The sequence below is a fragment of the Cydia fagiglandana genome, chromosome 4 (assembly GCF_963556715.1).
Source record: "Cydia fagiglandana chromosome 4, ilCydFagi1.1, whole genome shotgun sequence".
Lineage (NCBI taxonomy): Eukaryota > Metazoa > Arthropoda > Insecta > Lepidoptera > Tortricidae > Cydia > Cydia fagiglandana.
In genome coordinates this window covers 17,177,556-17,191,059 of record NC_085935.1, presented here as the reverse complement: position 1 = coordinate 17,191,059, position 13,504 = coordinate 17,177,556, and the positions used below count along the sequence as shown (strand labels likewise).

Below are 13,504 nucleotides of genomic sequence, written 5' to 3'. Positions count from 1 at the left end.
CCTTTGAATGATTCCTTCAAAAATATCAGTCAAAATAGATATAGGTACTTAGATAAATACGAAGCACAATATACATAGTCTAAACGAGTGGTAACAAGTGTTGACGACAAATAGCTTGGAGGATTTAGTAAATTCTCCAAGACAAATAGGAATTACATCGTCCGTCCATTCCATTTGTTCTCACTGGGGATACAAATAGGATTAAACCGAATATTCCGTAAGCGCAGTAACTGGCTGTTTCCAATAATAATAGAAAAAACTCTTTTCTAATAAAAAAGGGAAATGTTACAAATATTGCTGAAAACGCCGCAGTGTCTACCGCGTGTGTATTACATATGCGGATTCTCACACCAACTAAGAATCAGAGTCATGCGTGTCGTACTCATCGCTGGTGAACCTCGGGTGCGAGGGTCGGGCCGGTCGCGCGAGCCTCGGACGATGATCGCGGCCCGTCGGCGTGCGGATGATAGCGCTGAGATTCACCACGGATAGCCGGGGCGTGCGGACGGCTGTGCCTGCAATCATGTCTACTGTTCATAAATATATCTAGCTAGCTAGCTCTTTACCGATTTTGACGTGACAAATTGTGAAGCTAAAGAGACAATAGAAAGCGACAGTAACTTGTAAAACGGGATCGAGTAAGTAGGTATAAGAGAGTTCTTCAACTGGATACATAACACGGCCTGCCAATTCTCCGCGTGCCAGATGTCACGTTGCACAGTCGGTAGATTGAACAATGTGTTCAAGTTGCCTAACTTTGTATGGCTTTAACATAAAGGGCAAGGTTACGGTCTAAGATTTGAAAAGAAACGTTATAAAACGTTACTCTTGACTTATTTTACGTAATAAACATTAATGGTGTAGCAAAGAGCTCTTGAAACACGGTACTACTAGCGCCATCTATCAACATACATATGTCAGTTGCATAACTTAAGAAGAAACCAGTCGATTACTTTGAGCTTTTGAGTATTAAGCCCACATTGGGCTTGTGGGCTTTAATACTCAAAGGTCGATTACTTAAAAATGAACATTATTAAAAGTTTTACGTAGGGGAGAGCGGGGTTAAACGTGCCGATTTTCATAAAACAAAAATTTGATCTATGAAAACAGTGTGAATAAGGTATGTGGGTTGCGCTATATTAAATAATGATTATTTGCGTTTCTGAGTAGCGATATTATTTTGTGCATAGTTAAACAGTTTTTTTACCAGAATTTTTTTTATGAGATAGGTCGGAACGGAACAACTAACCCCGCTGTGGGGCGGGTTGTTCCGTTGCTAAAATTTATAACTTATCCGTCAAATATTTAAATCTCAGTTCACACACGCTAAAAAAAGTTTTGCAGTTCGTCGAAATATATGATAATTTGTTGTGTACTATCAACAGATAGTAAAAAAAATCCAAAGCAAAAATGTGATTATCCGTGGGGTTCGTTGTGCCCTCGTTTTTGATTTATTTTCCATAACTACTATTCTACTATAATGGAAGCAACGAAAACGGCTCCTGCAACCGCATAGTGGTCTGACTTTTCGCGACAAACATCATACGAATCGCTCCATGGTTTTCTTGCGTTCCTATTCCCATCGGATCAACTTACCTCCGGCACGTTTAATCCCGCTCTCCCCTAGTTAACCCGTCGATCGATAATGTTGTGAGTTTTCAAATCGCTCAAAAATCTATGAAAGTATTTAAACTTTTGTCAGGCGTGGCTCACTCCGCGATTTCGTCGCTTTGCTACAGGTAGCTAAAAGTACATCCATCGTAACAGACGCGTTTTGTTAGCGAGTGAGTCTTCTGTACCTAGTACTATTATTGTCTATTATATATTCTGTGCTTTTATTAAGAGATTACGCGTAAGATTGTCTCGGCACCTATATATACATACATACCTATATCCGAAGGTGAATTTGGCACCTAGTCTTATTTAATAAAATTAAGTTAAAATACAATTTTGAAATCCTCTAGGAGTCAGGATGTCCAAAGCATATATTAAAGATACTACTTAACTTCGATATCTATTAGCAGTAGAATGCCGTGCGTTATGTCGGTACCACTTTAAATTAGGTATGCGTTAAAACCGCCAGCCATAGTGTACCTGTGATAAGAGGCAGTAGCGGGTCCAAGTCCGGCTCTATTCTGTGCTTGGTGCGGCGGAGTCGCGTGGAGCGCGGCGGCAGCGCCCGCAGCGGCGGCGGCGACGCCGGGGGCAGCGGCGGCGACAGCACCCGCCCGGCTAATACACGCCGTTCGGGACTTGAGCTTGGCGACCTGTCACCATGAATAATTGCGATATTGCTAATAGCTAATACTGCTAATAGTTCTCACTGAGGTTACAGCAATAATGGTACTGTATTTTGTATTTAAGTAGTGATTTAAGTACCCGTTGAATACATCAGACTAGATTTTACGTTGCTGGATTCGTCAATCTATCTATGCGATCAAAGTTAAGAACAACTTTGATCGCATTTGTTTTGAGTTCATAGTTATCGACGAATCCGGCAACATAAAACTTCCATTAATATTTAAATAATCACGATTATTTAGCAGTGGCGCTTAGTGTCCACGTTGATCGGCTCTTAACTACCCAAGTAAATTTCCAAAGTTTTATTGAAGTGTGAAAGGTGGCTGATTATTTCCAAAAAAAGGATAAAATTGTGTTAGTTACGTAATTACTTGGTGATGTAGTTACCGAGATAAGTTTGACATCCTCGCTTGTGTGTTCCTGTGAATGGGTGTCGAATCACACGTGTGTTGCAGCTGTGCGGTAAAAGACAAGATTAGTGCGTAAATCGATAAAGATAAATCGTACATTTTGGTATGTATGTGCGGTAAGTGTTCGTGTGGGGACATTGGGGACCAAGTGCGGCAGACTGGCCTTTCTCTGTCGACGGCGGGGCGCCGTCGCCGACGCCGACCGCGGACATCCTTCTTCTTGGTTGGTTCTCCTTGCCGCGGGGGTATGACGCCGATGTGTCGGTAGTAGTCGCAGAGAGCCTTCACAATAGATCGGCCGATTTTAGCATCTGTTGTGCTTAGAAAATTATTTTTCTTTAATAGTTGCACACCAATCGAACAAACATATAATAGTGCACTATAAAGGAACAAGATGGCGCTAGCTGTATCAATATTTGTGCACTTGCTATGCAGTAAAACTATAATTTTTATTATGTTTGTGAATGAGTTGTTACAAAGAAAGTTAATATTATTTAAATAGACTTCAGTAAAATATAAAACAATTGGATATTAATATCCATGTCTTCTATGCCCTATGCTTCGTACAGTACAAGAAACCTAGACTAGATGTCGCTAGTAGGACTATGTACAAGGTCTGTTAAACATGCTAAAAACTCACTTTATCAGTTCATCCTAACACACTTATCAAATATCTAACACCAAATCTCCTATGTGAAAATTAAGGATATTTTTTACGTCCAAATTTATATCAATTATCAGAAAGTCAGAAATAATAATTTGTTTGTTATAAATTTTTACTAGATGGCGTTAGTAGTGCCGCATTTGGTGCATTATAAATAAAAATAGTGTAAAGCAGAGATATATACATATAACTCCGTATAAGATAATTAAAGTCTAAGAAAAAAACGTGCCTCGGACGGCCAAGGAAAAGTCATTCTCGAATAGATGGCGCCATTACCTTTGGCCTATTCTCGGCTAGATGGCGTTAACGACACCGTTTGGTATTTAACAATTTTAACACATATCAGTGAAAGAACATGGGTCAGTAGGGAACAATAAAAATTAAGAATCATTTATCCGTAAACATATTTTGATTATGTTATACATTTTCAATTTTATTTTAAGTTTTAATCGTGTGTCGATAGATGGCAGTAAATGTACCGTGACTACAAAATTGACAATGACAGGACCCCTCTATACTCTCTATTCTCATTGGTGTAAAGGATACAAGCATCTTCAGTATAATGTATGTAGGGTCCCTTTGGAGTGAGCCGGCGTCCTCCCAGCGAAACGAGTAATGTGTAGGCGTCTACGGCGCCCTCCGGCAGTGCCCGGCGCGCCGTGCCAGCGGCCAGTGGGTCCGCGTTGTACAAGCATGCCTCGGGACGCCAGGCTTCCACGCGGGACGCCAGGAATTTTGGAAGGACGGCGTGACGCTCAAACCTAAGAGTTGATTCACGGTTAAAAGTAAGTCCATCGCTCCCCAAAAGGCAATGCAGGTTTATGGTGGTGCCGGGAGAACATAATCATCTTGAACAAATAATTTGCAATAGGTAGGTTCTTGATACATCTGCTTGATGCATCTGCATACTTTGTTCTAGAACCCGAACATTTCAACATCTAACGTTACGTTACCTCGTTTACTCACCTGTATACGTCATCATATGAGTTTCCTCTAACGAAGACTCCTTCAAAGCTTATGTCCGCGTGCAAATCGATTATAAAATCCAATTGAAGAGACTGAAAACACAAAATGCTGATTACAATATACATGTTTTTATAAAGTATAATTTAATATATTTCAAGTTTATTACCTACTATGTGCTACTATTATGAATTGAATAAATCTAAATGTAATTAAAATATGAACACTTGCTTTGTTGTATCAAATTATATTACTTATTTGATTATAATATAACTGATTTTCAGTCCAAAGCATCCCAAAGATAGGTACTACACAAATACCATGAAATAAAATTGTGTAGACAACATCCTAGATGGCGCTAGTTGTACCGGCTATCGCTTCGTATTTCTTTGCAGCGACGAATTGGACACGATCGTTAATGGTCACGTCATCCGTGGAAGTAGGACCCCAGCAGGTTTCACCGCGGGTTGTTCAAAAATACAGCAGATCCAATAAGAGAGTCAAATGTCACCTTCTCAGCGACAAGCTTAGACACGAGGTCGTTGACAGCCACGGCGGCAGGGTGGGCGAAGGTGGTGGCGGTGACCCAGCTTCGGTTGAGGTCGGCGCCCAGCAGGTCTGAGCGCTGGTTACCCAGGAACACGCCGTCGGGGTTCAACATCGGCACCACCTGAGGTTATAGATAGACCGACCGCTTAAATGAGTCCTCGCCTGCGCGGTACGGGGGCGACAGGGTAGTACGACTAAGGGTGGCGGGAAAAGTGCGGGCGCCGCCGTACGCCCGCCACCTTAGTCGTCCTACCCCGTCGCTCCCGTATCGCGCAGGCGAGGACTCATTTAAGAGCTCGGAATATAGTCGTATTTTTATTTTGGTTTCGCAAAGGACTTCTAAAATGCTTTGTTAAATTTCACAGACATTAACGGCATTATTTTATTATTACCAATATTACCTGAACAGCTACGTTGCTGCGGAGCGCCAAAGCCTTTTCCGACGATGTTAAGAAATAATCAAGGATACCTGTAATTAAATATAAAATACATAAACAGCATGGGATTTTTAAAAGCTACGTCATTAATTTTTACCAATTTCTGGAATAGTATGTAGTTCTAGGGATTCCTTTAACATGTACCTTGGCAGATGAAAGACGCTGGCGGCTCGCCGCCATGCGTGCGCGCAAGGATGAGCACAACGCGCTTCTTTGGAGGTCCCTTATTGGCCTTCACCGCGGACTCTTCTCTCATCTCTTTATCCTGGACCCCGAGCTCCCCTATGGTGATGAGGTCAACCTTGCGTTTTTGCTGCAGGGGTTTTAAGAAAAAGAACATTGAATGTGAAGGTAAGTATTAGGTACCTTCTAACTGATCGTAGCTTATTGGGAACGTGCGAAGTCGGTGGCGCTGATCGTCGCAAACACAGGTAATCTTATGGAATGTCCGACATTAGTACTAGCGGCACCCGCTTGAACTAATTTTACTCCATAAGATTTAACGTAGAAATTCCGACAAAATGAGGGCAGCACCAGTCGTGCACATAGACCTACTTAGTAAAGTCAGTCTAATCTTACTATCCAAAGTGTTACAAATTCAGATAGCACATGGTTAAACGAATATCTAATTGTAAGTCAAATCAGCATTAGGTTGCTTGCCGTCGTGTTACGATGCAACAGAAAAAACTTTAATAGTATGTGCGGAAAGAGAAGAGTCGTGGAATGTATGGGGCCCAATACATTCCACGACCCTTCTCTTTCCGAACATCAGAGTCTATAATTTGATGAGAAAGACTGCTGCCTCTTCTTAAAGTATACCTAATATAAGCCAATACAAGAGGAATTTTTGTTTGTTGGGAAGTACTCATCACTTGTGGTGACAGTGTGCTAGTCTCACCGTAGTTTGCGCAATGCACTCCCTAGCAGCAAACGTCTGTGCGCGCTTCTCCCACAGCGTGAGATACTTCTGCAGCCTCGAGTAAGAATAGGGCACGGCCGCCGTGAAGTGGTAAACATCTTCCTCGCGGTCGAAGCCGAAGGCGAGGCTCAACACGCGCCGGCCGCGGTGCACTGGTGACTTGTGGTAGAAGATGAAACGACGGGGTATGCGTTGCCTGACATAGAAAATGACGATATAAAAAACGTCAGTACACAGAAACACTTATTTTTGTTTGGTCCACAAAACCCAATACGAGTAAGTACTTAGTTTGTTTAATATTGACACCAAAACAGCTTTTACGTTGCAATAGTCAGAAAACACATTTCATCACAACACACACTCCTAAATACAATTGATTTACCTAGTTATGTTCTAAGTAGGTACGTTCAGTGCTGGGTAGCACTAGCGCTGCAGTATATGTATTTAGGTATATATTTAGACATCTAGGTAATAGTATCAGCTATTAACTTCTAAGCATACTAGCACATGCGTGGTCGACTTGATTACGATCGGATCGCGGCGCAGCACAATCAAAGTGTCGAGCTTGATTGTACCGTGCATAAGTCACGTCACGTACGGAAACTAATTGCATCCAGTGTGCCAGCACATGCCAACTTATGTAGCCGACCTAGCTTGTAATGTAAACTTACCATTTTGGACGCGAGGTTGAGCGGACTAGCGGTGTCATTTCGCCATTGTATAAAGTTCTTTCTTTACCTAAGTTGACTATGTTGAATATTACTCTCTGAAATATGATAGGTACTGGTTATTCAATTGTTTTATTAATTGTAACTCAGGCTTGTGTTAAAAATAAGGAATCTGAAGAAGTTTCTGGAAGTGAGCAGGTACATCGAATGTAACTTGTTAATTATGGTGTGTCTACGAGAGGCCAATATCAGAATCAAAAATAAAAGGTGAGTATGAGAAAATGGCACAAAGGATTTCATAATTTTAAAAAGAGGAACCAGCGCGGCGGGTCCTGTTTTACATAGTCCACAAGAAAGTTACACTAAACCTACAGGCACTAAAAGCGCTTGTAAGAAAAAGGTTTTCAGAATTTCAAGAACAAACCTGATCCTGCTTCACATTTTCCACGGTAAAGTTATACCAGAACCGGGAGCGCGGGCGGCAGGTATCGGGCCGCACGAAGAGATCGTACTCGAGCTCAGTGATGTGGTCTGCTCGGCCCAAGTTCCCGCACTCGAAGGCCGCGTCGAAGCACAGCTGGCCGCGCTTGGCCTTGCCGCTGTGGCCCGGCGGCCTCACGATCAGCCGGTTTAGGTTGCCGAGGCCTCCTTCTCCGTCGCTCTCTTCGCTGTCTGGTAAGAAGATTATTTTTACTACATATTAAATCTCTGAGGAATTGCACGGTAAGACAGACCCTCCAGCCTTCTTAGCTCGTAACCTCATGAAGCTCGCGCTCGAACATACGCGATATGTGATAATGAGTGTTTTGGGAGATTTAACATTTTTTAATCGGAATCATCATGGCGCTCATGTCTGTAAGTCTGCTGTAAGTTAACACACTGTAGCAACTTTAAGTAATGTAATAGACATTTTATGTATATGTCGACGGCCGATCGTAAGATCAGGCAGATCGTAATGTTCCTGTGTAATATTTTGACGATAGTCACATTAAACCAATATATAGGCAGGTTAGGTTGGTTCAGATGCCCGAAGGGCAAACTGTCCAGAAATAGGAGCCCCGCGTCGCTAACGCGGGGCTTCGTCGACTCAGGGAACGGGTCAAAGATTTTCACGTTTCACGATATGCCTGATCTTACGATCGGCCGCCGACATATACATATACGCGTTCGAGCTTACAAGACTTCTGTTAGCACTTGACACTGAACTCTTGCCGTCAAACACCGACATAAAGAGGCCAGGGGAGTTGTTTTAGTATATACTTATTTATTTATATAGGTATTTAGGTAGGTACATAATTACATAAAACACGACGGCGCTAAGTTTGTTTATGCGTTATTTATCTAGTAATCTTTGTAGGTGTATAGAGAATACCATTAATATCCCTAGTGTATATGGAGGTGTGCTCCAGGTCGTTTGGGTACGAAGACATAGTTAGGACTGATCGTGTTTCTCAGCGGGAACCGTTCCCGGCCTAGACGCCCGCCTACCTGTTAACTTGCTACAGGCTACAGGCTGCTCCCTTTAGGAAAAGCTATTAGGTTTATACCTTTTCCCTATTATACCTACTTCCCCTCTATCTATACTTTGAAATCAAATTCTATTCCTTTAGAGCATTTTCTGAAAGTGCCCTCTTCATCACTCGTGCCATATTGCAATTTCAGAGATATATATGTAGGTGGTAAGGTATTTGGTTCGTTTCGATACAAATGAATGAATGAATGAATAATATTTATTTCAGGACTAGTCCCATATTATGTTAGTAACAAGTTTGGTACATACTTAAATTTAGTGTTAGTGCAAAACAACATAAATAAAATTTATAATTTATAATCTACCTACGTGGAGCGCGATACATGGAGCTGTGTCCATCTCCGCATCAGCGCGGAATCCCAGCGGTCCGCGAACGCGCTCAGGATCCCGTTGGTGCTGCAGCGAACTCGGGCTAGCAGGGAGGCGCACCGCTTGCGCATTATGGCAGCAAAATCGTCGGTCCGCGCCTCCGCAAACATGCCCGACGCACTACAGTGCCGCGGCAACCCCAACAGAACCCTAAACGCGTTGTTATATTGGACTCGCAAGTCGCTATATGCCCGCTGCGTAAAGTTGACCCACAAACCGCATGTATAAAAACATTGGCAATATGCCTTGAACAATGTAATTTTCACAGGCTGTGAGCATCTTGCGAACCTGCGAGCCAACATATTACAACGGACAGACAGCGACCTGCGCTCCCTCTCCACGTCACAATTATCTTTTAAGTCCTCCGTGACCCAGTGACCCGTGAAATACTTCACCTTTTGCACCCTGTTGAGAGGTGTGCCACTGAGCGAGATACCAGGAGCGTCCGTATAGGTCTTTGACCCTGCCTTAAAAATAATCGTCTCGCTCTTTTTGGCATTGTATTTGAGTCCATGGGTCACAGCGTACGACTCACACATTGCGACCAGTTTTCGTAACGCGCCAATCGATGGACTCAGCAGCACCATATCGTCTGCGTAACTAATGTTATTGACACAGATATCGCCAACGTGACATCCGATATTAGTGCTGCTGAGCTCAACGATTAGCCGGTTCATATAAAGATTGAAGAGCCGCGGCGAGCTTAGCCCCCCCTGCCTCACCCCGCACTCCAACCCATATTCATCTGAGTATGATCCACCCCATCTTACTCTGTTCTTTTGATTGCCGTACCAGTAGCGAAGCATCAAGGCGACCTCTGGCGGTAGTGTGGTTTCATGCTGCAACTTGTTCCACAGCGCATTATAGTCTACTAGATCAAATGCCTTTGACAAGTCCAAAAAACAGGCAAAAACAGGTGTATTTTTATCAGTGTAGGACTGAACAGTTTGCTTGAGACACAATATTGCACTCTCCGTGGACAACCCCGGCCTAAAACCAAATTGTGAGTCGTGCAAGTTTAGGTGCTTAGCGAGTTGTTTATCAAGCAAACTGTCCAGAACCTTGGCCAGAATAGTAGCTAGCGAAATCGGCCTGTAATTGGACATGTCAGAGGCATCTCCAGTCCTATTCTTCACTATTGGTACGACTACCGTGTACATTAGTTCATTGGGAAGGTAAGAGTGGGCAATGCACAAATTAAAAAACAAAGCAAGTACTCTGGGTAGGTGGGGACCTGCATACTTTAGATACATACTGCATACAAATATAAACCGCAGAAACTCTTTGCGACTAAAATGGGTTCTCACCGAACGCGTTTAGTATTTAATAAAATATTGTTTTGAAACTTAAAATACATTGTTACAGAATATACATATTTATACATATTCGCCCCGTAATCAGCCTGTATATATAGTTCACAGTAGTTTAAACTTAGTGCCCCATAAGATTGGCGGTGAGTCGCGATACAAACCGTTCACAGCGACACGCCACCCGCTAACGATTGAAAGGTTAACTATTTATTGCGAATTGATTCGCAAACACCTTAAACTCATGCAATACAACACTACACCGTCGGGGTCGATGTGCTGTGAATTACAGTCAGCAGTGACATAGGTACTTCAGGCTGATAATGCAATAAATATTTCGACACCATAAGTATAAACTTCTATAATTACTCATTGAGCAATCTATCTTTAAAGGCCAATTTTCGAAATTTTTTAATCTAAACACTGTCTAAAGGGTGGCTATCTTCCTCTACTTATATAGTTTCAATTTGCGGTTATTATAATATTAAAAATGCATATAACTTGCATATCCATATAAGCGTCACCGATCTAAATTCCCGTTCGGCGTAAACCTTATTTGTCAATAACTTTGGAATGGAATGCCAGAAGCCGGCTTACTGGCCGCTGAAAAATTTGGATTTGGCGTTGTCATGTACAAAATATACGTCATGTTTGCTGGCATCAATGCCTTTGGACTTTGGAGTACTTAGAATCTAATAATAAAATATATTAACTATAATCCAATGTTTTTCTAAACCAATTTTATAATTATGTAGGTACTTTCAATAAATTTATTTATTCATTTATAAACTGAATAAGTCCCAAAATCGACCTCCCGCCGCCCTTTCCCATTCTAACCAAGATCTACAATTATACATACAAGCCAAAAGCTATTAGGTAAGTCGGTCTCCCGCTTTCATACTATCATTTATGTTTATAATTTTAGGTGTCCCGATATTGCTAGCAACATTTGTTCTTAATGCCTAATGCCTTTCCTAATCTTATACTTGAAGCCTGAATTACTAGGCTCACATATGTGATGTGGTACGATAGACCGGGTGGCGTGTGGCATGCTCGGGTGTCGTGTTTCTATATAGCCCGCACGCCTCGTATAACAATTCTAGCAGGCACGGTAAAACACTACAAAATTAAACGCCACAATACTTGTCGTAGGTGTCACAGGATGCATTTCCTATTTTACAATTTTAATTTTGGCGTAAACTATAGGGGATTTGTAAAAAACGGCTTACAATATGGACGTATATAAATGTTAAGATTATTAATATAATGCAGACGGTAGCTAGAATATTGCTGTAGTTTATACTTAGTTACCTATGTAGGGTCTACACACAAAGCTTCTTTTTAAATGGAATATAGGAATGAAGTTTTTTTTGAAAAATTTAAATGGAATAAGATTTGGGTGTTCAAAACTTGTAGACTTATTTTTACCCGTGTCTTATATTCATCCCACATCCCTCTCGACCCTACTTAATTTTCTTTGATATTTTACTTATTTACTTAGTCTGAGAAACAAGAAAGCACTTTGTGCTTAATGCGTGAAACTTTTTTGTAAGTACAAACCCGTACTTACCTGACATGATGGCGATGGCGTCACGATCTTCTCACCAAGCTGCCTTATCGTAAATATATCTAATCACTATGTCTCATCTTACCATAGGTACTAACTACAATATAATAACAAACATTTTAGCGACTACATTTTGCCTCAGCTCACTTGGCTGCCGTTGCCATGGGCATGTAGTCGTCATGCGACATTTTCATGCTATAATAAAAACAAAAATGTTTCGTAGGACGCATAAATATGAGCAATGGTTGCTAGGCAACGCCCGCGGCGTAGCACGTGCTACGCGTTCGTAAAAGCCATGGATATAAGCAGACATCGTATCTTTTCCAGCATTTTTGGTGCATCGAAGTGGTGTTAACGGGATCGGTATAAACAATCTCAACCCTAATGATTAATTAGCATTAATTACGTTAATATTAACCTTAATTTACCATTTCAGTTGGAATTATATATACCAATTCTGTTAACATCACGTCGCTGCACCATAAATGCTGTAAAAGTTACGATGTCTGGATATAAGACACCTAGCGGCAGCCGTAGTAGCCGTACGACCCCAATTTCATAGAAAAACTGCAAATCGATGTACAGGGGGCCGAATTTTGAAATTCGACCACTCGATTTCGTGTATTTCGTTAAATGATATCTCCACTACTAAGGCGTTTAAGTTCTACTAATAGAATGTACTACATGTCTACTAATAGATTCTACTACGTGGTCAATACCACGAGATTCCAAATTTCGATACCTCGTATATTTAATAAATTAGCATTTCCCCGTTATCCGACTTTCGAGTGACGAAATCAAGCGATCGAAATTCAAAAATCGGCCCCCAGGTTAGCCAGGTTAAAAATTTTGTTTTGGCCTCTAGTATGCGTGTGCCAAGCTAACCTGTAGGTACATCGTTTGCGGTTTTTAAAATGAACAGGTTAGACAAACCTGCACGTAGCCAATAAGCGCAAAATGGTGTGCGCTGTTAGAAATAATCCACATTGGTAATCGAACTGCTTATTCTACGTATGAAGAAGCCTCGAATTTGTTCAATAGAAAATCCATTAAAAATACTAAAAATCTCTGGACATACATTGTCGAATCAAGATCACTATCATATTATTATGGTTGTTTCATGTAGACAAATATAATTGTTATCCAGAACCGGTGCACAGAAAAACGATATCAATCTATAGTTCGTTTTTTTTAGCATTAGAAAGAACTTGAAAGAAGGTAAGCGATCTTGGCATGTCTTTTAATTGAAAAACACTTTTTAAAAATCAATAATTATCACTTATGAAAGCAGAAGAATATAAATGATCGTATTAGATTCATAATTTGTTACATATTTGCCGTAACTTATTTTTAAAATGTGTTTTTCAATTAAAAGACACATCAAGATTGTTTACCTAATTTCTAATGCTAAAAAAAACGAAGTATAGTACAAATAGTAAATGGTTATTCCGCTATAAGTAAATTATTTTTACTTGAAACGAAAACTCAGTCAGAGGAGGAGAGGCAATAGATGCATTAATTGTGACGTCGAACCACCAATTGTATAGAGGCTACGAGTGCTACGAGCGGTTTTGACGCGCCGCGTGACCCCGTAGAGGTAACAAGGCTGTGCTACGCAGGGCCATGGAAGTGCCGGAAATGAAGATTAAGTGCCAGTTGCACCAACCACATTTGACAGACTGATCATCGTCAGCCGGCGCGCCCCGCGCCTTTACTATGAAACTTTCCATACATAAAAATTTAGCGAACTCTTTAACGTTCGTAACAGTTTGGTGCAACCGACCCTAAGTGTGGCGCCGCCTGGCTATTGGTGTTAGGT

General features: G+C 41.4%; 1 protein-coding gene across 1 annotated transcript; it reads right to left on the bottom strand.

Annotated features, from left to right (window-relative positions):
* Nucleotides 1-299: 299 nt before the first annotated feature.
* LOC134664165 (cytosolic carboxypeptidase 6-like) lies at nucleotides 300-11,965 on the bottom strand. The gene is made up of 12 exons (XM_063520752.1): nucleotides 11,689-11,965; nucleotides 7,336-7,583; nucleotides 6,915-7,009; nucleotides 6,223-6,439; nucleotides 5,469-5,637; nucleotides 5,289-5,356; nucleotides 4,850-5,008; nucleotides 4,342-4,433; nucleotides 3,922-4,136; nucleotides 2,809-3,022; nucleotides 2,095-2,267; nucleotides 300-515 (listed from the first exon to the last, which is right to left on the bottom strand). Exons 1-12 carry the CDS (start codon nucleotides 11,693-11,695, stop codon nucleotides 355-357), a joined length of 1,818 nt encoding a protein of 605 aa, XP_063376822.1. The 5' UTR covers nucleotides 11,696-11,965; the 3' UTR covers nucleotides 300-354.
* Between the last annotated feature and the right edge of the window lie 1,539 nt (nucleotides 11,966-13,504).